Source organism: Echinops telfairi, unplaced genomic scaffold, assembly GCF_000313985.2.
Source record: "Echinops telfairi isolate 266 unplaced genomic scaffold, ASM31398v2 ScPeMD7_5592;HRSCAF=6446, whole genome shotgun sequence".
NCBI classification, from domain to species: Eukaryota; Metazoa; Chordata; class Mammalia; order Afrosoricida; family Tenrecidae; genus Echinops; species Echinops telfairi.
The window spans coordinates 29,350,757-29,377,390 of NW_022109491.1; the positions used below are offsets into that span (position 1 = coordinate 29,350,757).

The 26,634-nt window shown below is 39.8% G+C and overlaps 1 protein-coding gene across 2 annotated transcripts in view; it reads left to right on the forward strand.

The window, feature by feature from the left end:
• The window catches only part of ATRN (attractin), a 146,501-nt gene that overhangs the window by 26,696 nt on the left and 93,171 nt on the right, over window positions 1-26,634 (forward strand). For both annotated transcript variants that reach the window (XM_004697865.2, XM_045295570.1), the window contains exons 2-4: window positions 11,964-12,047; window positions 16,846-16,959; window positions 23,256-23,384. In XM_004697865.2, the coding sequence (XP_004697922.1) occupies window positions 11,964-12,047; window positions 16,846-16,959; window positions 23,256-23,384 (327 nt within the window). The remainder of the gene's footprint in view (window positions 1-11,963; window positions 12,048-16,845; window positions 16,960-23,255; window positions 23,385-26,634) is intronic.

Consider the following 26,634-nt stretch of genomic DNA (forward strand, 5'->3'; position numbering starts at 1 on the left):
TCACGTGAACGCTCACCAAAGGATTACCTCTGACGAGGAGGACTTTAATAATCAAGTTGATAAGATGACACACGCTGTGGAGACTGGTCCTCTTCTTTCCTCTGCCACTCCTGTTATTGCCCAATGGGCACATGAACAAAGTGGACATGGTGGCAGGGATGGAGGTTATGCATGGGCACAGCAACATGGACTTCCACTCACCAAGGCTGACTTGGCCACTGCCACTGCTGTGTGGCCCATTTGCCAGCAACAGAAACCAACATTAAGTCCAAGATATGGGACCATTCCTCGGGGAGATCAACCAGCAACTTGGTGGCAGGTTGATTACATAGGACCACTTCCATCATGGAGGGGACAGCGTTTTGTTCTTACTGTAATAGACACCTACTCTGGATATGGATTTGCCTTCCCTGCACACTATGCTTCTACCAAAACTACTATTCGTGGACTTACAGAATGCCTCATCCACCAGCATGGCATCCCACATAGCATTGCTTCAGATCAGGGAACTCAACTTCACAGCAAATGCAGTGCGACAATGGGCCCATTCCCATGGAATCCACTGGTTGTATCATGTTCCTCATCATCCTGAAGCTGCTGGCTTGATAGAGCGATGGAATGGGCTCCTAAAGACACAATTACGGCGCCAACTAGGTGGCAACAACTTGCGGTGCTGGGGCAGTGTTCTCTAGGAAGCTGTATATGCTCTAAACCAGCGGCCAATATATGGTGCTGTGTCTCCAATAGCCAGAATTCATGGGTCCAGGAACCAAGGGGTCAAAGCTGCAGTGGCACCATTCACTATTACTCCTGGTGATCCACTTGCAGCATTTTTGCTTCCTGTCCCAGCAACCCTGTGCTCCTCAGGCCTGGAGGTCCTGGTCCTGAAGGAAGGAACTCTCCCACCTGGAAACACAGCACGGATTCTACTGAACTGGCAGCTGAGAATGCCCCCTGGCCACTTTGGGCTTCTCATGCCTTTGGATCAACAGGTCAGGAAGGGTGTCACTGTACTGAGTGGTGTGATTGATCCTGATTACCAAGGAGAAATTGGACTGGTGTTACATAATGGAGACAAAGAAGAATATGTCTGGAATTCAGGAGATCCCATAGGCCGCCTTTTAGTGCTACCGTGCCCTGTGATTAAAGTAAATGGTAAATTACAGCATCCCAATCCTGACAGGACTTATAATGACCCAGGACCCCTCAGGAATGAAGATCTGGGTCACTCCACCAGGCAAAAAACCACAGCCAGCTGAGGTGCTTGCTGAGGGCAAAGGTAATACAGAATGGGTAGTAGTAGAAGGTAGTTCTACCTATCACTTACGACCACATGATCAATTGCTGAAGTGAGGCTTGTAATTGTCAATGTATTTTCTGCTTATGTGCTTATTGCATATCTTTCCTTTGTTCAGGTATGATATATCAGATACAGTTGACTGTTTTCATTTATATGTATGATAGATGATTGATGTTAAGTATAAGTGTGATTTCATCAGTGTCCATAAATTATATAAGTATATATGGCTAAAGAATTGTGTACAGGTGCCAGGTTGGCAAGGGGTGGATTGAGATAGTTTATTGTGCCAGCCTGGCCGATAAACACAAGTGGGATTAACTGAAGGGCGGAGAGATAAATGGCTTGGTGAGCCTCACCTTTCTTGTCTCTCACTCTTTGATCATCGGACTATTGTGTGGCTGCCTTGCTTATGCCTCAATTTGCAGGCTACACTACCTGTGGGACACTTAGCCTGTGAACTGTGTCGCTGTAAGTTGAGATCCCTTTAAGACATCTCTGGAGCAGGAGACTGGCAGTTGGTGACCTGGCTGACAGTTGGTGACCTGCCTTGTGATTGGCTGCTGTGCTGAGATAGCCTACCTCTCTCTCTATATATATAAGGAAGACCTGGCAGCAGACTTGACTTGAAGAACTGCTAGTGTCTCACAACTCTTTCTCAAGGGAGTGAGTTGCACTGAGCCATTTGTACTGCTTTATAATTTAACTGTTCATTTCTTGTATTGCATATTTATCTGTATATGATTTAACAGTTCATTTCTTGTTATATATCTAATTATCTTTATAAATAAAATATTAAATTATCAGCAATTTGGTTTTATCTCTCTAGAGAACCCTGTCTAACACAATCACATTTGTAAATTCATTGCCCTCATCAGTCTCAAAACATTTGCTCTCTACTTAAGCCCACTTAAGCCTGGCATCAGCTCCTCAGTTTTTCTCCCCCTTCCCTCATGAACACTTAATAATTATTTTGTCATATCCTACACTATCCAACATCTCCCTTCACCCACTTTTCTGTTGTCCGTCCCTCAGGGAGGAGGTTATATGTAGATCCTTGTAATCGGTTTCCCCTTTCCACCCCAACCTCCCTCCACCCTCCTCATATCGCCACTCTCATCACTCACTGGTCCTGAAGGGATCATCCGCCCTGGATGCCCTGTTTGTTTGAATATTTCAGTTGGCAGTTTATCAATCTTGGAGGCTTGTTTTTCACCAGTGCTTTCAGGCAGCTTGGCTTTCTTCTGTCCTTGACATTGGTTCTTGAGTATATGCTGCCTCCTGAAATGGTTGAATGTCAAGCATTTCTTTTTTTAAAAATCATTTTATTGGGGCTCATACAACTCTTATGTCAATCCATACTTAGGTCAGTTGTGTAATGCACACTTACACATTCATTGCCCTCGTCATTTAAAGCACACTTATACATTCGTTGCCCTCATCATTCTCAAAACACTCGCTTTCCGCCTGGGCTCCTGAAATCAGCTTCTCATTTTTCTTCAACCATTTCTTTTGGGTACAGTGATTCTTTATTTCTTTAATCTTCTGATGCTTCCTACATTGTTGAATATTTTGCCTATAGAATCTTTCGATATTGCAACTTTGAGGCTTGATTTTTTTTTCTTCACTATCAGTTTGAGAAATGCTGAGTGTGTGCTTTCCTTTTGGTTTTCTAACTTCAAATCTTAGCATATTTTATTATAATACTTTATTTGGCTTCTTGAACTGCCTTTTTGAAATTTTCCATTCAGTTATTTTATTCTCTTAAGCCACTCTAGGTTCAGGAGACAGTTTCAGAATGTCTTCTGACATCTATTTTGATATTTTCTTTTCCTGCCCCCCCCCCCCTTAAATTATTTTATCCAGCGCTCTTATAGGTATCATAACATTCCATAGTCCAATCACATCAAGCAGTATTGTACAATTGTTAACCACAATTTAAGAAATTGCTAATGTATCTTTTTAATAATGACCTTTGCTTTCTTATACAAGAAAGCATCTTGTATGATGATGTTATTCCACTACTCATCTGGTCTTTGGTCATTAGTGTTCAGTGTATCAAGTCTTTCTTGAGATGATCTCTAAATTCAGGTGAGCTAGTCACACTAGTGACTTGCATTTGGCTGCAATACTAGAAATTGTGCCACCTGTGTTTTATTACCAACAGGTTTGCCTGTAATGGAAAGATTTCAGTAGAGTCTATAGACTAAAATAGGTGAAGAATAAGGCCCTGGCAGTCTACTTCTAAAAAAGTTGACCAATGAAAACCTTATGAATGGCAGGCAAATCTTTTTGATATCATGCCAGAAAATGAGTTGTTCAGGTTGGAAGGCACTCAAATACAACTGGGAAGTAGCTGCCTCTTCAAGGTTGCACTGACCTCAATGGTGTGGATGGAGTAAACCTCTAAGGACCTTCATCACTGATATGACACAATTCAAAATGAGATGTAACAGCTGCAAACAAACATACGATTATAGTTGAAGATTTCAACACTCCATTTGCAGTAATTGATATAGCAACAACAGCAAAAAGGACGAATGTAGATGCTTTGTATACACTGTCAGTCAACTTGACATAATTGACATTTAGAGAACATTACATATACACAAAGGCAGATATCACTTTGAGGTGTCCTTAGAACATTAACAAAAATATACCATGTAATAGATCATAAAACACGTCTCAATACATTGGAAAGAGTTGAAGTTATAGAGAGTATATGTCCTAACCATAATGGATTTAGAGCAGAAGTCAGTAACTAAAGGATCTCTTTAAAAATCCCCCCAAATTCCAAAGCCCATTAGTAGGCCACTGGAGATCCCCTTGCAGAGGGGTCTCGGGGAGGAGATAAGCCAGTCAGGGTGCGATGTAACAATGATGAGAAATACAACTTTCCTCTAGTTCCTAAATGTTTCCTCCCCGCTCCCACTACCATGACTCGAATTCTATCTTGCAAGACTGGCTAGACCAGAGGAGGTACACTGGTACAGATAGGAACTGAAAATACAGGGAATCCAGGATGGATGAGCCCTATAGGACCAGTGGTGTGAGTGGCAAAACAGGGAGGGTAAAGGGAGAATGGGTAGGAAAGAGGGAACCGATTACATGGAACTGTGTGTGACCTCCTCCCTGGGGGACAGACAACCGAAAAGTGGATGAAGGGAGACGTCGGACAGGGCAAGATATGACAAAATACCCATTTATAAACTATCAAGGGCTCATGCGGGAGAGGGGAGGGAGGGGAAAATGAGGACCTAATGTCGGGGGTTTAAATGGAGAGAAAATGTTTTGAGAAACGATGTACAAATGCGCTTTACACAATTGATGTGTGTATGGATTGGGATAACAGTTGTATGAGCCCCTAATAAAATGTTAAAAAAGAGAAGAAAAAAAATTTTTTTTTTAAATTCCCCCAAATTTTAGAAACTAAACAACATATTTCTAAATAACATGTTTCAAAAAAGAAACAGCAAGGGAAATTAAAATACACTTTGAAATGAATGAGAATACAAGCACGGTATATTAAAATTTGCAGAATATAATTGAAGTAGTGCATAGAGAGAAATTTAGTGTTAAATGATTATATGAGAGAAGAAGAAAGGTATAAAATAAGCATTTACCTTGAGAAGCTAGAAGAGCAATGTAGTGCAAGGAAAGTACCTATGACCATTCCTATATCATCAATGATACTGTAAAAATTGACCCCAAATTTTAGGTTAATCCTCTGACCCTTCTTTCAAATAACTCTCCAAAATTTTGGTGGTTATTTGTTGACTAATCACTAAAAAATGCTTTCAACTCCCAGCCATCGAGTAAACGCTGACTCATAGTGACCCTAAAGGATAGGGTAGACTATAACTCTACCGAAGGAACTAGAATGCCTTAGGTAACCTTTATGCCACCAGGGTGACCAATCTGTAGAACTCAGGAAATTTCAAATTACAGACAAGCAAAATTCTAAAGAATCAAGAACACTAATGCAGAGAGTATGTGCAGAAAAGTATATTTTTATACATTGCTGCATTAAATGTGAATTATTTCAGTCATTTGGAAAACAACTTGGCAACTTGGTTAATAATTAAAATTCATATTCCTTTTGGCACAGAAATCCCCCTCCCTATTCTATTCTCAGAAATAAAAAGTAAGACCATATGTATAAGGATATTCATTGCAGCAAGGTGCATAATGCCATCCAACTGAAAATGAAATATCAATGGGGGAAACCCCAACCCCTAACCCACTATGGCACCAGCACTCTTCCAATAGGGGAATGGTAGAAAGAAAATGACACATTCATAGTTAGGAATATTATGAGTGATTTAGATGAATATTTTTGATTATTTGGAGAGTCTTCCACAAGTTTTGTTGAGTGAGGCAAAGAAAATGTAGAAATTTTTATAATAATCCTTTTGTGTGACCAAAAATGATTTAAGAGAACTATATCATAGTTTCATGATAAGATATAGTCAATTATTATGGCCCTTCTAACTAATCCTTTATGTGATGTATTATAAATTATAGCATTTATGCCTGAGGTTATCACCCCATTTTGAAGGGTGTTCTCTACTATGCTAATGAACATGATTAAGGCGGGATTAAATCTCCACTTTAGCAGAGGGTGTGAACCAGGTCATCATCCTTTGTCTCCTTGTGGGTATGGTCTGCTGAAAGACAAAAATCCTCTGTGTACAAGAGCCATCTTCCAAGCACAGAGGACTCCCAGGATCATCTGACGAGGTGCCACCAGTGGAGCATGCTTGAGATCTCTCTCTGAAGGGTGGAGGTTGAGACCAAAGGCACAGGGGCTGCAACACAGAGACCATTAATTAGACAGAGGAAAGGAGCTAGGTGGAGACCAAAAGCCAAAGCAAGGAGATTGTGAGGTAGAACAGAGAAGCAGCACTGACACTTTGAAACTGGCTGTAGGCCAAAGGGCCATGTATCTGAGAGCCAGAGGACTGGAGAGAGACTTGGCTACTGGCTGAGAGGTATTGCTGTGGAGCAATGCCTATCCTTCCTTTTTGCTGATCCTGACTTGTGGAAACATGTTAACTTCCCTAATAAATTCCCGTTATTGTGAGTATTGTCTGTGAGTTCTGTGTGGCCATTGCAACAAATTATTAAACGCAGTCCAGAAGTAGAGCAGGAGAAAGACTGGGCTTTCCACTCCCGTAAACAGTCTCAGCAACCCACAGGGGGTCACTTTGAGTCAGCATTGACTCCTGGCAGTAAGTGAGAAGTAGAGTGCTGTAGTTGGTGTTGAATAGATAAAGAAGGATGGAGAGTAGAGGGATGTCTGACCTCTGCCTTGTGTAATAGGGAAGCCAGTTAAGAATGCATTGTAGTAAAATGTTTATCATGTGAGAGGAAATAGGAGTAAAAGGAAACTGGAGAGATAGATTAAAAAAGAAATTATTTTTTAGTTAACAACAAAAAAAAGCTTGTCTATGAGCATATTATGATTTCTGTAACTTAATGTAAATGTGATTGTTTAAAGATAATCATTTAAAATAAGTTATCTACAGCATTTTCTATTAAAAGTGGCTCTGATTTATAAATATTTGAACCTGTTCACATCCCCAGAAACTCTTAGGAGCAACGAAGCATAGTAGAAAGCCATAAAACTTTTTGATCTGGAAGAGCCTAAAGCACAGAATTAAGGACAGGTGTATGCATGAGCGCTGGTGTGTGCACACAATGTGGGCGTGCGCACACAATAAAGCAGTAAACAGGGAAATTTACTTAACCCAAAATCTACGGTTTTAAAGCAAGTAGACCCTGTGATTAGTTGGTATTGTTCCAGCGCCCTTTGATTATTTTGTCACCCTTGCTGTTGTTGGCTTTGTGTTCAGGCTAGTAGCATGATGACTATAGACTATCTATCTGTAAAATTCAAACAGCTTTGAAAAAATAATCTGGGGGCTTTTTTGGTGGGGAAGTACCCCTTCGTATATCTAGAAGCAACAGCTTCACATTTTGATAGACTTATTTAGTAAAGGGTTCTACTATTTTGTAGCATTTTAAAAAGATCATTTTATTGGGGGCTCGTACAACTCTTATCACATCCATCCATACATCCGTTGTGTCAAGTACATTTGTTGCCATTATCATGCTCAAAACATTTTCTTTCTATTTGAGCCCTTGGTATCAGCTTCTCACCCCCCCTCGCTCTCCCCCACCTTCCCTACTTCATAAACCCTTGATAATTTATGAATTATTATTTTTCATGTCTTACACTGACTGATGTCTCCCTTCACTTTTTTGTTGTCCATTCCCCTGGGAGAGGGTTATAGAAAGATCATTGTGATTGGTTCTCCCTATCTCCCTCCACCTACCCCTTAACCTCCTGGTATGGCTCCTCTCAATATTGGTCCCGAGGGGTTTATCTGCCCTGGATTCCCTGTGTTTCCAGCTCTTATCTGTACCCTTGTACATGCTCTGATCTAGCCAGATTTGTAAGGTAGAATTGGGGTCATGATAGTGGGATGGAGGAAGCATTAAAGAACTTGAGCAGCAGTTCTCAACCTGTGGGTCACGACCCCTTTGGGGGTCGACCGACCCTTTCACAGGGTTCACCTGATTCATAACAGTAGCAAAATTACAGTTATGAAGTAGCAACAAAAATAATTTTATGGTTGGGGGGGTCACCACAACATGAGGGAACTGTATTAAAGGGTCACGGCATTAGGAAGGCCGAGAACCACTGAACTAGAGGAAAGTTGTATGTTTCATCGGTGCTACACTGCACTCTGACTGGCTCGTCTCCTCCCCACGACCCTTCTGTAAGGGGATGTCCAGTTGCCTACAGATGGGCTTTGTGTCTTCACTCAACACACCCCCTCATTCACAATGATATGAATTTTTGTTCTGGGTCTTTGTTGCCTGATACCTGATCCTACCGACCCTTGTGATCGCACAGGCTGGTGTGCTTCTTCCATGTGGGTTTTGTTGCTTCTCAGCTAGATGGCTGCTTGTTATATCTTCAAGCCTTTAAGACCCCAGATGCTGTACCTTTTGATAGCCGGGCACCATCAGCTTTCTTCTCCACATTTGTTTAGTAGCATCATTTTTTTTACTTGCCTACATATATGTAGCCATATACACTTATGTATAAACTTATGGTTACAGCTATACCTTGCTGTGGATTGATTCGTGCTCCTCAAAAGTGTGTCAGCTTGACTGGGCTATGATTCTTACGGGTTTGACCTTTATGTAATGTGGTTGTTACTTAATGATGGAATCATCCCCTTGTTGCCATTTTATGTGATCAGTCCTGTTCTAATGTAAGGGGACTAGAGCGGAATCCTACAACAGCCTTAAGCAGCCCTGACTGGTGTAAGATAATTTCCTGAGGTAGTCCCTTTTGTCTTAAAAGAAATAAAAGGGAAAAGGAGGACCTACTACCGCCAAGAAAGAAGAGCCAGGAGGAGAGCACATTGTTTGGACCCAGTGTCCCTGCTCTGGTGCCCTCCTAGACCTAGGGTAAGATTGATGCCAAGACAAAAATTGAGGCTCGAAAGGACCTTTCTCCAGAACTGATAAGGAAATCCTGCTCTAGAAATGTTGCTTCTGAGTCTACTTCTGTTCTCAAGGAGAAGGCTTTTGGTCTCTCTCCTTTGAGAATAATGTTGGAAGTTGTATATGCCTTTAAATAGTACGTTGTTGTGTTGTTGGTCAGAGTTTACAGAATAGATGAGGTTTCCATTGAGCAATTGACAAAGATTGTTCAGTGACATTGATTGCATTCTTCATAGTGTATATACATTCTCATTGTTTCTGTTTTGATTGGTCAGTGATCTTGCTTCCCTGCCCCCTACCTACTCATTTTTTTTTAAAGTAATTGTTGACTATTTGATCTCCACGTAGATGATTTTTTAAGGAATGCAGTACTTGTGGATAATAGTTTTTATTTTGTGAGCTGATCTATTACTTAGTTAAAAGATAACCTCAGGGTAGTTTTTGTTCAAGGCTTAAAAAATATCCCAGGACAATAGTTTTGGGAAGTCCTTTGGTCCCAACTGGTCTAGTAACTTGAAGGTCTATTCTACTTTTTTTCTACCCATTCCGTCAGGCTCCATCTGTTGTGGCTCTGATTCATAATGGTATTGCTAGCTGGGCACCATCTGATAAACAAATACTTCTAGTTTAAGGGTAGATGAGGCGGTGTTGTGGTGGATAGTTTGTCTTGCAAACTAGTTCCTTCTCTGAGTCTTAGGTTTTCTTCTGGGCCATAGAATCTTAAACTAGAAAAGTGAAATGTATGGGTGGTAAGTGATGAACTGTAGGTCCCCATGGACATAGTGACCAAGAAAACTAGGCTAATGAACTAGAGAGAGAAGATGTGTTGGTCAGAGGGTAGAATGCTTAAAATGTAGATTTAATGAGCAAGGAGTGGGTGACTTTAGCCATTAAAATAGAGGATTGTTTGTGATTAGGTTGAGAAACTGAGAGATTGCGTTTGGATGCACTGTCTTGGATGCTGATACAGTAGAATGGACGACAGTGAACTGGGTGCTGATATCTTCAGTGCACAAGGAATAGTCACTGGGGTGTGACTAGATGGCTTGTGTACTAAGACAGGCCAATCCAAAAGAAGCATTGGAGAAGTAGTAGCCTGGTATTGGCAAAAGAAGAAAAATGATCTGGAAACAAAGACATAGTGTCCTTCTTAAAAATTGAAAGTTTCTATATATCAAAGATATTAAACACAAAGTATAAAAAAATAAGCAGAAAATATATTTATAGCACGTTTATCATAAATGGGTAGAATATTTAATATAAAATTATTACTCCAAATTAATTTTTAAAAACTAGCTTGGTAGCAAAATGAGCCAAGAATATGAATTTTCAGTTTACAAAGGAGGAAATGCAAATGGCCAGACATAAAAAGAGACTCAAGATCAGCACAAAGCCAATGTTTTGAGGTGGATAGAGGTCAGGCATACTCCTGACAGCAGGCATCCCCCAATTGGATTATCTCCTCTGCTGGATTCAGTAATTTGTTGGAGTGGCCACATAGAATTTAGAGACCACACTCATAATTATGTTTACTGGAGAAGTAGCAGGATCAGGGTCAATGTCTAAGTAATCAGATACAGCTCCGGAAAACAGGATCAAGTTCTTTGGTTAGGACCGTTTCCAGCCAGGACAGCTTTCAGCTCCTTTCTCTAGCTCAGTGGTGCTCAACCTTCCTAATGCCTCAACCCTTTAATACAGTTCCTCATGTTGTGGTGACCCCAACCATAACATTATTTTTGTTGCTACTTCATAACTAATTTTACTACTGTTATGAATCGGGTAACCCCTGTGAAAGGGTCTTCAACCCCCAAAGGGGTCATGGCCCACAGGTTGAAAACCTCTGCTCTAGCTGGTGGCCTTACTCTTGGCCCCTGGGCCTCAGTAGACCTTTCCAGTCCTTACCTGTGCTGCTTGTGCTCTCTGGACCTTGCCTCTTACCTGTTTAGGCTAACAGCTCTTGGCTCTGCTGACCAGTGCCTGGAGCCACCCCACTTGGCCAACAAGCCTCCTATCAGAAGGCCCTCAACTCTCTCTCTATAGGACATCAAGCTCCACTGCAATCATCCGCTTGGTCTAGTGATTCCCTCTGCTTATACTGCTGCTACTGCCTTGCACTGGTGTGTGTTGTCTTCTGTGTTATAGCACTTGACCTGTATTATAGCTCTTAGGAGGTTGCCTCTCTCTCTTATTGCCTCTCTGTGGGGAATCTCTGTTGGAGTAGCAGCTTATATAACCAAGCTTTCTATCATTTTCAAGACATAGCTTTTCTAGCTGGGCCACAAACCAATCAATCCTTGGAAGGTCATGTAATCTTTTTGGGTGGTTTCATGTACCCTATTTGCATAGTCAACTGACTGATTCCCTCAAAATACATAACATAAGCCTAAATACTCAATTTTGGCAGAATTATAAACCCAAGGTCAAATATAAGTAAAACTCATTGCATTGTACCCATCATATTGTTAAGACCTAAAAATATTAATAAACTTTAGGCTTACATGAATGTGGCAATACAAGTGCTAATGTACATTGTTGTAGGAGTGTTATAGTTAGCCACTTCAGAAACAGCAGTTAAATAAATGACTACAGTGACCTGTTGTGTGTTATGCCCGGATGCACCTGCCTAGCACAATTACACCGTCTTCAGTGTTGTATCTTAAATGCATTCTACTTGTAACTGGGGAGAAAGATGTTGCAGTCTGCTTCCATAAAGATTACAGCCATGGAAAACCCTGTAAGACAGTTCTGCTCGGTCTGCCCTCTAGGGTCACTGTGAGTTGGAATCAACGCAGCAGGTTTACTTGTAATGGTAACTGTTATTCTTATTTTTAAAAGCCATTTCATATTTATAATAAATTCTTGGGTCATTTTCATGGTACATAGTATATGATCTTTCAGAAAGATTTTGATAATATTCTTATTTCTGTTGTTTTAATATTCTATATCCTTTATTTTAAGTGTGTGTTAAGAATTTGTTTTATTTAGATTTATGTAGTAACTACTGCAGATATAACTACCATTTTATGGTAATAGTAAACTATGTGCTCATAATGCTTAACTTGGGATTGTACGGAGGGTAAATAAAGCTATTTTAAATATGAGAAATTCTGATGGATTTAAGCTTTTCTTTTTATTTAAATTACAGACTAACTGGATCGTCAGGATTTGTAACAGATGGACCTGGAAATTATAAATATAAAACAAAGTGCACATGGCTCATTGAAGGACAGTAAGTAATAATGGTTTCCTTTTTCTTTAGGGTAGAACTCAGTATGACATTATTTCTATTAGAAATGAAATTAAGCATCTGTAGCTTAAAATGCTTTAATATTATTTTATTATGTAAATTTTCATTTGGCCGGTGAATTTGAGTTTTTTTTTCCTTGATCTTCACTGTTGATTAAAAAGAAATTTCAAGATCACAGATGAATTACATACATGTGAAATTTGTATATTTTCAACTGTAATAGTTTCAAAAACAATTGCATGGTTTTAAAACTAATATTTTATTGTGTCTTTGGTGAGGGCTTACACAACAGTTTAGGTTCCTACTCAGTGTCTATAGTTTGTTTAGTGGTCTTGGTTACCTTCTTCACAGTGCATGAATATTCCTCCAGCTGTTGCCTTCTTTTGCTCCTTTCTACAAAATAAACTTTTAAAGCAGTGTCTCTCAAATTTTTTATCTTTATTCTCTTGAACTTAATATTTTTGTTTTTATGGATCATGTTTGCTATATTAGAAATTAAATTTTAAAATATTCATTATTTTAAAACAACAATAACAAACCTACTACATGTTAGTACAAATGACATATTTATGAAAAAAGCTCCACCTACATTTAAAAAAAATTAGTGAAAAGAATAGCATTGTTTTACATTTTTTAAAATCTCTTCAAGGTATCTGAATTAACCTATTTGGTACATTCAGTTTGTTGTGATATGTTCTTGTGGTTAAAGTACATGAAGAAAATCAGGTCTCACCTGACTCTATAGTAGAAAAAAAGAAAATTGCTGTGTGATCTCTGTCACAGTATCAGTCCACTTTTTGAACTCTGTTACATTAAAATTCTTTGGTTTTCTTGCACATCGCTCTTTTACCCTTGCATGTTTTTGTAACATGATGCATGAGTCAGTCATTTGGAAAATATTGCTTCACTGAATTATGTAGGTCTTATAAGCATGGATACATTTTGTAATATGAAAAGTTAACAATAGTTATTAATTATCACCCCTGACTCTCGTCTGAAAGTTCTAAGTATTGGGAATTTTATCTGAGTGCCTGATAAGAATTTTCCAAAATTTAAATTGTGTTGAAATCTCATTATTGACAACAAATAGTGTCAATTTTTTTTAAGTGACAGGTTTGTTTCTTTGAAGTGACAAGCATTTTCTACACAGTATCTGCTGAATATCCAAGTCCAAAAAACTAATTTGTCCATTGTTCTTTCAAGTAAAAATAGGAGGAAAGGTGACTAGTCCAGCTCACACACAAGCTCAAGTAATTGCGAGAGCGATGTTTCTTGAGACAGCCACCGCATTTCCATATGGTAGCCAAGTGCTACTTCCCTTTTTGCATTCCTCCCATCTTGTGACAAAATATTAAAAAGTGATGTACTCATTGGTTTTACTGTTTCATCCAAGACATCCTTAAGTGAAATAGGCCCTTTTCCTGTTGGGTCTACAAATGTGTGGGGTAAGGAATGCAGTGATTGCTAGTGCAGCATGGGACTACTTCCCTCATTTGTTTAAAGGTGCCAGCAATTTTTTTCTGGCACCATTAGTAAATGTCACCAAAGTGGTGAAGGGCCTTGACAGCTTAGTATCATTGTGAAGAGTTTTGATCTCCTGGGCCTCCTAACACACTCTTAGGGCCTCTGGTGGTCCGTGGCCCACACTAGGAGCATTACTTCTCTAAGGAGTTTTCTGCTCTTGTCCTGTACCTCAGATCATTCCAGCTGTTGCCCTCCCCTGCGGCTCTGAATGTGCTCTCACTGCTTGTGGCCCTGCTTGTGGCCCTCGGTCTCTGAGCAAAAAGCTTGAACCCTCCAAAAACCACATCGAGAAACAAGAAACAGACAGGCCCAAACTCTTGGTCTCTCTGTTTTTTCAGCTTCCACATTCAGCATGTTAGAAGTACTCTCAGTTTTCCCTTCAGGGTTTTATTTTAAGAGCCACCATCCTCTTTAGCCCTGGCTTTCTGTAATATCCTAGAAAATTGGATTCCTGGTTTTTGGTTTTGGCTCCTCCTACCTCTCCCTTTTTATACCATTTTCTCTGTTTCAGGCATCACTGATTTTCTTCGTGTTACCTCTTTCACTGAGTTACACCTCAATGCTTCTTTTCCCCTTAGCACCTTGCCACACTATTCCGTCTGTCTGGAACATTGTACCCCAGACTTTTCACTTGACTTCTCCATCGTCATTCTAATGTCCAGCGCCTTCGGAAGTAACTCTTCACCACCTGTTGAAGTACTGTATCATTTTTCATCGTACTCATCACCATCTGCATTAACTTGTTTATTTACATAGTTTTTTACTTAGAGTTGTTAGACAAGTGTAGGGGACAGGACAGGTCTAGACTGGAAAAATATATTTAAGCATCATTAAAAGCATAAACAAAACTCCCTGCCATCGAGTCAATTCTGACTCATAGTGGATTCTGAAGAACAGGGTAGAACTGCGCCTGTGGGTTTCCCACACTAACTCTTTTGGGGAGCACAAAGCTTTGACTTTCTCCCGAGGAGTGGCTGGTGGTGGTGAATTACTGATGTTGTGGTTTGCAGCCCAACTCGGAACCACTATGCCACCAAGGCCCCTTAAACATCAGCGTGAGGGTATGAAAGATGTTGAATGCCCTCCCTAGATTCTAAATGCTTGAGTGTAGCAGAGATGTTACTTGTTGGTCTCGTTTACCATTGTATCCCTGAACCTAGAATGTTTTATTTGATAATTATTTTTAACACACACAAGCACACATAAGCAGCCACTTTCACAATTAAAGGTTTCAAATTTTGTTGCATGTTCATGAATAGAACTGTGAATAATAGATTTACTAGGTATTCCTGATCAAGCTCAGAGCCTTTTGTATTTGTATTTGTTTTAGTTATGGGTTGTTTTTAATCTGTTGTATTTGTCATGAGGAGAAGTAAAAATGAAAGATGAGGTACTGTCGCTCTTATATTTATTCATTAAATCAAATCAACACATTTATTCTTTGCTTCGTGTTTTCAGTTTGTTCCTGAAGTCCTTGCTGCTAAAGAAGTACTGTTAAATGAAAAAATACTCATTAATTTTAATGACACAAATGATGATGTATTTATTCCATATCAACCTCAAATACCGAATTTTTTACAGATAAAAACTATGTCATTAAAAAATTGAAACAGCAACCATTTGAAACTAAATATGATTTGCACACAAAATGTAAAGAATGCTTATTTTACTCAAAAAAGGAAAATGAAAGACTTGGTTGTGTTTGGTGTTAGAGGCCAGGAGGTTGTCCCTTTCTGGAAGGCATATTATTTTCAAATAATATGCTAGATCTTCTTGTAACAATTCCACAGTGCAAGAAGGGAGCACTACTAAGTGTGAAGACAGCTAAAGCCAGATTGTTTCTTAATAGGTCAGAATGCTTTAGCCGTTATATAATGTTGGCACATATATAACAGAGCATACAAATCACTCAGTGTCCATTTCTCATCTTTCAATGCATGTTTACATCTACACTGCATTGATTACTACAGTGAGCAAAATAGCTCATATAGCAATCTAAAATCAATCTTTTAGATAGCCCAGTGATTTAAAATCAACTAAAGGAAAGCTCCCCCACCACAGGTATTTTGTATGTAATCTTCTGTTACTGTGATAAGTGAAAAGCCATGTACTTTACAACGAATCTAAAAGACGTATATTTACAGACAGTACCATTTCTTAGCTTTTAAATAGAAGAATCTTCAAAATTAGGTGTGTTTCATAAGTAAAACATCAATTTTATGTCAATTGTACAAATGTCTCATTTATGAAAAAAAGAATAATTTGATTCAAAGGCTTCCAAAATACCTTGTCAAAACAAGTGTAAAGCTAAAAACCAGAAATGGAGTAAACTAATATAATATACCAGAAATGAAGTAAACTAATATAAACCACCTCTTAGCATTACTTTCCACAAAATACATAGCCAGTAAGCTAGGTAAAATACTTACCTCTATTAGAGCGTTTGTCTAGTCAGACAGACTAGCTAAAATGCTCTGGGCAAGCCACAGAACCTCAGTGCCCCATCTTATCAAATGAGGACACCGGACCATTGCTCTTCCACGTCCCTCCCATCCTACGAATGTATCTGTCCTAACCACTGCCATCAAGTTAATTCCAACTCATAGTAGCCCTTAAGGGCAGAGTAGAACTGCCCCTTTGGGTTTCCAAAGTTGTGCAAGAAGGTTTTATGCTATTTGTATGTTTCCATCATTTTTTTAACCTTTTAGGGGCTAGTGGCTTTCATTCCTTCAAACTAGGGTTAAAGTTAAAGCATAGAAAAACTCCTTTAGAGCAGAATAAAGTTTACATAAGCAAGCGTTCAAAATGTGTACTGCCCATGTATAGCAACTGAAAAGTCCTGGATGATATTCTCTCTTCATCCCAAAGTAAACTACATTTTTTTTAAATGCTGGGGAGAAGAAATAAATATGTTACATCAGGTATTGTCTGACTAGAAGCTGATGTGTTAAGTTGATGAGTATCTTTCCTGAAACAACAATGTTGAAACAGATGTATTTCATTTTTAGTGAAAAAAATCCTTGTCATTTTTTTTAAGTCACCCCCAAATTGGTACAACTTCAAAAAGTTGTTATGGGGAAATGTTAAGCAAAATCATCATGTGGATTAAATCTTTATTGAATGCTATCTTGTACTCGAGAACAGACCTGGTCTCTTCCATCAAAGAACTTAGCATCCTGAGGGGAAGGCAGATGCTAGGTATGTCTGATGGTAACGATGACTAGTTTGTTATAAATTGCTTTTTTATTCTTTTCAGGCCAAACAGAATAATGAGACTTCGTTTCAATCATTTTGCTACAGAGTGTAGTTGGGACCATTTGTACGTTTATGATGGGGACTCAATTTATGCACCACTCATTGCTGCCTTTAGGTAAGCTCAATCATCTAGATACTAGTTAATCACTATTTGTTTTCTGAGTTTAAACTTACTTTTCAAACTGCATTCCTAGTGGAGTTAACTTTATTAGTTCTTCACCTGTTTATTTCCTGGAAAGAGTAGTCAGCCTAGGCGCCAACCTCTTGTGTGTTAGTCTTGGTTTATCTCTACCTACTAGGTAAGTTTAAAGTCACACTATTTGACCTTCCTCTTCAGTTCCTTGACATGTATAATTTTGAAAATAATGTCAAGGTTACCTGCTCCTCTTTATAGTAGTGAAGCTTACATATTTTGTGAGTAATTTTTGAGTAATTATTACTTCTCTGAAGGATTTAAATCAGGTACTATACCCATTCTGTTCCTTGCTGAATCTCATTTATGTAGGAGTTATTTGTTGAACTTAGATATTGTGTGCCTGTAAGGGTATCTGTATATATGTGATCGTGTAGCTTAGGGAAACTTTGGAGGGATTCACATGAAATGGAGAGTAATTAATTGCTACAAATGAGGAAAATAGAGTTATGTATTGTGATCCCCCCCCCCCCCACCAACAAATACATTCTATATTAGTAATTTAGCTGAACAAAGCAGGTTAGCACCAAATATACCTGGTGTTTTGAATTGTTTTTGGTGTTTTAGTTTTCCCTAACAAGAAGTAGCCGTGTTGTATATTTTGTTTTTGAATATTTGAGAATTCAAAATATTTTTCTTTTGTATACTCGTTAATTTTTAAATTTTATTTGATTGTTTTAGGTGAACATTTACATAGCAAATTAGTTTCCCATTCAACAATTGGTACATAAATTGTTCATTGATGTGGGTTCTCTGCACTGTTTCAGCCTTCTTCCCGTTTTCACCGTGCTGTCACCATGTCTGTCTCTCGTGGTGTCCTCCAGATTCATTCTCCATGTTATGTTTCGTGGCCTCAGAAGCATTCTTTATCTCTGCATAATATTTCATTGTATGTATGGACCACGTGTGTTTGCCCATTCATCCATTGATGTACACTTACGTTGTTTCCAACCTTTTGCTTTTGTGAATAGGACTGCAGTGAACATGAGTGTGCATACACCTATTTGTGCCACTATATGTTCTAGGATAGAGAGCTTAAATCAAATACCTTTTTCTAAAATATGCATTCCCATAGGAAACCAGAGTTGTCCGTTTTATTGCCATCTGCAACTGGCTTTATTGATTCCCTCAAACATTTTATTTTCCTGACTTTAAAATAATCAGTTTAACAAATATTTGTGTGTTCCTCACATGGGCTAGTCCGGATGATGACCCATGCGGGTGAGGGAGGTAACAAAGTCAACAGTGCATTATGAGCTAAAGGGCAGAGATCAGGGAACTACAGTGACCTTGGTTTCCCTCGACTATCCTTGGCACAGAAAACTCTCTGACATATCTTTGAATAGAGAACCAAAGCCATTTGGGGGGTTCAAAGGTTCACGTGTGAATCTAGAGGATCGGTAGATAGGCCATGCTGGGCTTTTAAATTGGCATTGGTTAAGTGCTGGGTCTTGTATATCTTTATGCCATCATTTGAAGCATACTTTGTATTATAACCTGAGGTACCAAAAACTTTAACACAGGTGCAAAAAATATGTATGGTAGGATATCTTGATAGCACTTGTTGGGGGTTCACTTGTTATTGGGTTCATTAATCAGATATTCTTCTTTGTGCCAGACACTTTGAATCAGCTTACTAGTAGCTCTTGTCAGGTGTATCCAACCTGTACTTTATCTGCACCATATAGTGTATTTGATGTGCAGACTTGTGAGTTCCATATCAATAAGCAAACAAGCATAAAGCTATAATTCTAATCAGTGGTTTCGAAGAGAAGTCAAAGGATATCGGTAGAACAGAACTCTTAGTCCTGTTTAAAAGTGGGTTGATAATAAAAAGGAATGCATTATTTTTAAGAGTGAACTTATGATATATTTGAGTGTACTATTCTAAGATTTTCTAAGTCATCTCTAAAATTTGTGAAAATAGGTATTTACCCATTGAAATTTGCCTAAGACCAAAAAAATCTTAAAACCTCCATGTGCAGAACAATTGAGAGCCCCTGTCTCCGACTATAAGCAGCTGTCTCTGGGGATCTGAGGAGTGCTGTTGGCAGAAGGGCTTTGGTTAGTCATCAGCATGGAGGTAGTGTACTTGATGCCCAGAGTAGAGGGAGCCAGGCACCAAGGACCATAAATGAAAGAAAAGCCAAAGCCAATGCCAGAGATGTGGACTTTCAGTCAGGGTTCTGCCTGTGCCTCTGTGTGAGCTTGGGTAATTTAAGTGTTCTAGACCTTGGCTCCCATTACCTAAAATGAGAGCCTTGGGTGTTAGTTCTCTCTGGGTCCATTGCAAATGGTGAAGTTTTTAATGTGACTCTACGCAAGTCAAATTTGAGAACCACTGGCCCAGTTCATCTCTTAAGTCCCTTCTAGCTTGACGACATGGTTTTTGTGGTGGATTTGACAGGCGTGGAGTAAGTAGGTGCTCAGTGAGGGTCTGGTGGGGAGATGTAGAGATGCTGGTAGTGGTGAATGGAGTAGGGTGAGCAGTTTTGCTGCTGAGAACTTTCTGGAAAAGAATCAGAGTGTGGTTTTTGAAGAAGGTCCTATATTGGGGCAGTTGTGGAGACCATGGAGAAGAGCTGGTAGAGGAAGCTCCATGAATGCAGGGCTCAGTCAGCGTGCCTCGCACTTAATTGAACCCATAGCACTCAGGCTGTGATACTTAGAAGGAGTCATTGGGAGGTAGTTCTTTTATGTTCTTGGACCCTCTTTCATCACTTGAAGGTGTAGACCACAGGTTTCTAAACCCACTTCTCGGAAAACAAATTGCTCAGTGCCCCTTTGGCAATTAAAGACGTTTGAACTATAGGCCATAATCCAGGATAAAGTGTAAATATCTGCTTTTGCAGCCCCACTGTATGGTTTTAGTGCCTCCCTGGAGGACTGGGTTGCTCATTTTGGGCAACACTGATGCAGACACTTACCCCTACCACCGGGTCCTGTCTTCTGACTTAAGTATATGACTCACTCGTTGCCCTTGAGGAGGCTAGTCTTGCAAGGAGTAAAGAATGTCAAATCAAGAATTATTATGAAATTTATGTGCCAGGGGGGCTTCAAAAAGTTCCATTTTTCCACGAACAACCCCTCCCCATATTTGAAATGAAATTATATGTCACTAAAGACTCCCAAGTTCATTTTAATTTTACTTTCCCTCCTTTTTTTTTAAAGCCACTCAGACCAATAACTAGGTCCAAGGGGTAAGGAATCTGGATGAATTATTATTATTATTATTATTATTAAAGTCTGTGAGCTTTCCATTAACTTTTTGAAACCCTGTGTACAGTGTTGTTGGTAAAGTAGGGTTTCATCCCAAGAGAGCTTATGCCTACCTGGGACTGTCAGGTTGAATGACCGGTTCATTTAGGTGATTTTTCAGAAATAATGTTAAACACTGGTATTAGATGTTTAAAATAAATGATCATGAAGAACCCCAGGGCAGGCTGCCCTGAGTATGTTCAAATTGAACAGCTGGCTGCTTTATTTACTTATCTCCGGGGGGCAGTAGGAGGGAGCTGGGGGTGGCACAAGGCTGCCAGCTGATGGCACGTCTGTAGTATCTCCACCCACACACCTCCCATCTCTGGGTTGAGATTGTGTTTGTGCTCATTTACTCTGTACAAGTTTATTTTTGTCATTAAACCAGTTGTTATATTTTCACGCTAGAATGTGCTGCTGGAAGAAGTTAGCATACTGCAAAGCTACTCCAGTTGCAAGGTTTTAAAGTGAAGAAGCAAATGCCTAAGCCTGTGGGATTGTGGGGAAGCTGTTCTGCTTCTCTCGTGACGTGACCCTGCTACCCCTTCTTGGCCTTCCTTTTACCACCCCCACCCCCCAACACCAATTCTACCATTCACCCTACATATTTATGTGTCCATGTAAATAGCTACATTCGCCATTGCTTGTTGAGCGCCTACCCAGAGACACTCCACTGTATGTGCTTTCAAGCTCAGTTCTGTCACATCACTGTGAGGAAGGTAGGCTTTTTCTCATTGTGCAGGTGAGGAAACAGGCTCCAACATGTCAGTGACATGCCCAGGCAGATGTCACCATGATCGGTGCTCTTGTCTCCTTGATCCTAAAATTGTTATGAAGGTAGGAGAAGGTGCAGGCTCTCTCACACGTGGTTGGATCCTCCTGATCCTGATCCTTCCAGTGGTACTATTTCTAATGGGAAGTTTGCTTTAGGCATGCCCCTAGCTAGACAGTCTTTCCTGCTCTTTCAAGTACTTAAAACAAATGAGCAAACCTGCTGCCTTCAAGTTAATTCAACTCATGATGATTTCTACAGAACCGAGTTGAACTGTCCCATAGGGTTTCCGAGGTTGTAAATATCTTCAGAAGCAGACTTCCTCACGAAGTAGCTGGTGGAGCAGGCCAGCACTTAACTCACAGTGTCACTAGGATTCCCTTGTTCAATTCCTATTAACCCTTTCAGTATTGAAAGGATCAACACCATTTGCTTAGTTGACTCCAACACATGGTGATCACATGCTTGTCAGCATAGCACTCTGTTCTATAAGATTTTCAGTGGCTGCTTTTTTAGAAGTACAGGGGATTTCAGAATAATATTGCTATAAAATCATAGAAGCCTTTATTAAACAAAAATATCAAAATAAGAAGCTATTGTTTCTCAACTTATGCTCCACCTAAGTCTGTGTAATTCTCAAGGCAGTGTTTCTATCCTTTTAACTCTTCCCCGAACACTCCTGCACACTTTGATTTACACCTTGTCAAAACAATATTTTGGACATCCTTGAGGAATTCAAACTGTGTGCCCTTGAGTTTGGGGAACAAAAAATAGAAAAGAAGTGAGAAGGGAGAAGATTAGGGTGTGGGATAAGATTTCCCAGGGAAGCTCTGGCAAAGGATGAGTAGATAATGCTTGTGATTGAAAAAAAAACTTACTTGGCACATTTTCCTTGCCTTTTCCTCATCACTGCAGTTTTCCATTAAAATAAACTTGTATATGTGTGTGTGTGTGTGTATACATTAAAATAAATGTGTGTGTGTATATATACATTAAAGTGTGTGTGTGTGTGCGTGTGTGTGTGATAAGCCTCCATTGTTGTCCTGTGTCCTTAAAGAAAGCCTATCATGATTACTTCTTTTGGAATTTCCCCCAGTCAGCACAACCTTCTGAGCTGACCTCTCTGCCTTGATTGAACTGGCCTGGGAGAGCCCCTGGGAAGCCTCTGTTTTGATTAGACCTTTTTTTGAAGGCACCATAGTGAGACTAAGACAAGTGTGTTACTGAGAGAGCTTGTCTACAGTTGCCCACAGGTTTTTAAACGCATTTTGTTTAGGATGTGTGCGCTGGAATCCACTCTGCTATCAGGCTCCTTATGAGATCAGCTAAGCTGAAAAGACATGCTAGTAATGTTGGGATTAGGGTGTTTAGAGTCTTAATTTTTAATTTAACTTTTTATTAGAAGTTAAAAGTACATTTTTAATAGTATGTATTTAGCATTCATAAACTCGAAGTTTGTTTTACACCATTTTTCAAAGGGATATTATCGTTTTATTTAAAAGAAAAGGGGTGAGACCATTTCACTTCAGATAGCTTTTGAAATACGATCCAGTATGAAGAGGAGCCTGGCAAAGGATGTGGATCCCCTTCTCGGAGGATCCGAAACTGGAGAGCAGGATATTAGTGGCTAGTTGCCATTCAGTTGATTCTGATTAATGGAGACCCCAAAGAGCCCTAGTAGCATAGTGGTTGCACATTGGTCTGCAGCCCGAAAAATGAGCAGTTGGAAACCCCCAGCTTCTCTGAGGGAGAAAGATTAGACTTTTTCTACTTCCATAAAGATTTAGTCGCAGAAACCCACAGGAAAAGTTTTATTCTGTCCAATAAGGTAGCTGTCAGTCAAAATCGAACCTGTGACAATCACAATGCCGACCTCATGTGTGTCAGGTACATGGTGCTCCATAGGGTTTGTAATGGCTGGTTTTAGGGAGAGGAAATCACCGGACCTATCTCCCAAGGACTGAGACCTCCAACTTTTCAGCAGCCAAGGATATTAACTGTTAGTTCCACCCAGGGGTTCCAGAGAGGGAAATAGCAGTATTTATTGATCTCAGGCATTTGCCCCTCTTCCAGAGTGTAGTTTTTCCAATGGTCAGGCTAGAGTCCAGTTTGGAATCTGGGCCTGCCACAATGTGCACTGCCTGTGATTGAGCTTATCACCTTTTTGAGAAATGTGTTTTCTTTTCAGCGGCCTCATTGTTCCAGAGAGAGATGGCAACGAGACCGTCCCCGAGGTTGTTGCCACATCAGGTTATGCCCTGCTGCATTTTTTTAGTGATGCTGCTTATAATTTGACTGGATTTAATATCACTTACAAGTAAGATATTTTATGTCTGATATTTGTGATTCTACTCAAAAGTATTTGCTTTGTCTTAATAATAATATTAAAGTAATATTGAGGGTTTACTGTGTGCCAGGCATTGTGTTAAGCAGGGGCGTAACCGTGGGCAGTGGTGTCTTGGAAGCCCAGAAAAGAAGTTCCAAGAAGGAGGGAGCTGCCATCTATAGGACTAAACAAGTAAAGAGGCCCTGAGAGGCCAGTAGCCTGATGGGGAACATAGTTCAGGGTAGAAGTTTAGTAGACAGGGCAGTGCAGGTGGGGACGGTGTGTGATGTGTATTATGGAAGGAGAAATGGAAATGTAGGCCTAGGCCAGGGCTTCTCAAACTTCAGGATACACAGGGTTTCCTAAGGACTTGTTGTGGCACGGATTCAGCTACTCTAGCCCCAGAAAATCTGGTTCAGCAGGACTGGGGCCTCAGAAATTCTTGACTTTGCTGCTGCTGCTGCTGCTGCATGTCTATGGTTCACATTCTAAATAGCATTGGCTGGGCCATTCACCCAGACCCCATTTTGGGTTCCCTGTAGATTCCCAGGGGTTAGAGGGTGCAGCCAGCTTGACTGTTGCCATATCTCTCCCTGTAGCAGCCTGGGGAGAGCAGAGAAACTTTCCAGGATGGGAACGTGCCAGAAGAGGGCAATTCAAACAGCTCTCCTCACTGGCAACGCTTTACTCCAGTGCTAGAAAGCTCTTCTAGCTTCGTGCCCTGTGTTCTTCCCAGGATTGCATGTTCTTCTTACCTTGATTGGGCCTTCCTTTCTTGAAGATGGTGTAGAGCATAAACTAATTTGGCCTACTGCGCCCTTTTCAAGGAAGGGGACAAAATTGATTGAGAGACCCTCTAGCAATTACAAACGTTTCTATTATATACCATAATTCAGGATAAAGTGTAGGCTTTTGCAGCCCTCAGAGAGTGGTAGCGTCCACTTGGAGAAACCCTGTCCAAGGAAGACTTGAGCAACCCTACAGGCCAAAATTAGTGTTCATTAAATGAAGGAATGTAAGATTGTTCCTAAATTTTATTATCTCCTAGATTCCAAGATTTATGTTAACTCTAGGTAAGTCCAAAGACATTTTGGTAATCCAAAACCCAAACCCATTGCCATCACATTCGTGGTGATTCATAGCAACCTTACATAGAGTTCCTGAGACTTTATGGGAGCAGACAGCCTCATCTTTCTTCTGCGTAGCAACTGATGCGTTTTCAGCTCTATTTGCAGGAACCCTGGTGGCACTGTGGATTAGAGCTGCTCATGGGGAGACAGATGATTTTTCTGCATCCATTGAGATTTACAGTCTCAGAAACCCAATATACAGGGCTGCTATGAGTTAGACACAACTTGATGGCAGTGGGGTTGGCTTGGGTTTATTTTTAAGACCTTATGAAAAGTCACTTAAACCACGCTGTTTATTCCCAGAAAAATACTCAGCAGGCACGTACATGGATATCATTACTCATTTCCAGCTGCCCTTCTCTCTGAACTGCCTCAGCTGGGGCGGTCCTGAGGTTTCCATCCAGCTGCTCAAATGTTTGCTGGTGTTCTTGGAAAGGGAGGAAAGCCACAAATAACTTTTATTTGCACACACATTAACCCTTCACCTTATTTCTCATTCTAATTCACGTTTTAAGTATAGAGAATTAGACTCATTTTCTCATTACCTCATTTCACCAAATGAAAGTCATTTTCTCATTATCCAATTTAGATAAATGTACAAGCAAACGCTCATACCTGTCATTTTTACTTTTTAGAGATTTTAAATATATTTTGGGTTTTGAGATTTCTGTGCAGCTCTTTGCTCTAAAGAGTGTTGAAAATGATGCCTAACGGCATCTGAATAGAGAAGTTGAATTTTAGGGAGAAGTTGAAGTTTTGCTGACCCTCCTTTTTGTTGATCAGTTACACCTCATTTTGGCTGTGTCCCTGTGCTCATGTATGCTGACTAAGTGTATGTGTAGCAAATTACAGTCTGATATTGTTACAGGTGCAAGGAATAGGTTTTGAACACATAATGAAAATATTTTCCCTCAATTTTCTTTTAGGCCATTAAAAAATGAAGTATGATTGTTGCAACCATTTCAGCATAAGTCAAATATGAAATAACTTAGACTTGATCTTTTGTGAACTATTTCCTTACAAAGGACTGCTTTTCAGTAAAGTTTGCCTAACTGATGTTTTCCTTGCATGCATGTATTATTATATAGAGACTCTCGGTACCACTTTCCAGAGGTGTACCGTTTAATAGAGCTTTTCTACCTAATTGTTAATTTACTTACAGTAATAATACTTTAGAATAATTATTATAAGAATAAATATTCTTTGTCATTGAATTCTGTTTCTTGAAGCTTGTTAAGTAGGTATACGTATTTACTATAACATGTAAAAATACTATACAAATTTTGTGTAATCTGATGGTTATAAATCTTATCACAACTGATATTTTGTGTAGCTGTTAATGCTAGTTGGCTTGTTTTCAGTTTTCATAATTGATTCCCAATTTTCTGACATGCTTAGATACAAAATTTATTAGGAGTTTTTTTTTGTTTCCCACCCTCACACCTTAGAAGAAATCTATACTGTTAAAATATTTCAACAGTGCAGTTATTCTCCCTTTAAAATATTTGAGTTCTGTCCATTCATGGAGTTATCAATACAGTTATCTTAAGTCACATTTAAGACATACAGTAGAGGTCAATAAACTGCTGCACGGAGTTAAATCGGCCCTTCCGTTTCTTCCGTCTGAAGTGAACCGATGCACTTATTAAGGAAATGAAGGTGCACTGACATGCACAGTAATTTCACACAAATGCTACACATTTTGAGAGCCTGTCCAGATGGATGTGTGCCTGGAGGGTGGGGGCTTCACTGGTGGTTTGTTCTCATTCCCTCCCCCCCAAGCTGGGAAGTACGCACCAGGCAGTTTTGTTGTGCTCGCTCTGTGTGCACTTAAAAGATTCGGGCAACCATCCCATCCTTGAAAACTAAGTCTGGCTCCTCTTGCCCAAACCTCTTTCTACCATGTCTTGTTATTTAACTTGCCTCTTCCTGTAAGACTGCAGGGTTGATTGTATGCCATTGCCTGCACCTCAGCCCCTAGCTTTGTAGTGTTGAGGGGCCCCATTTGGGCTGAATGGTAAGTACTGGGCTTATGGTGATGAATGTGCTGGAGAAACAATGAGTGAGACCTTGTGATAAATCAGTTGCAACATTGCTTTGTGTTGACTTGA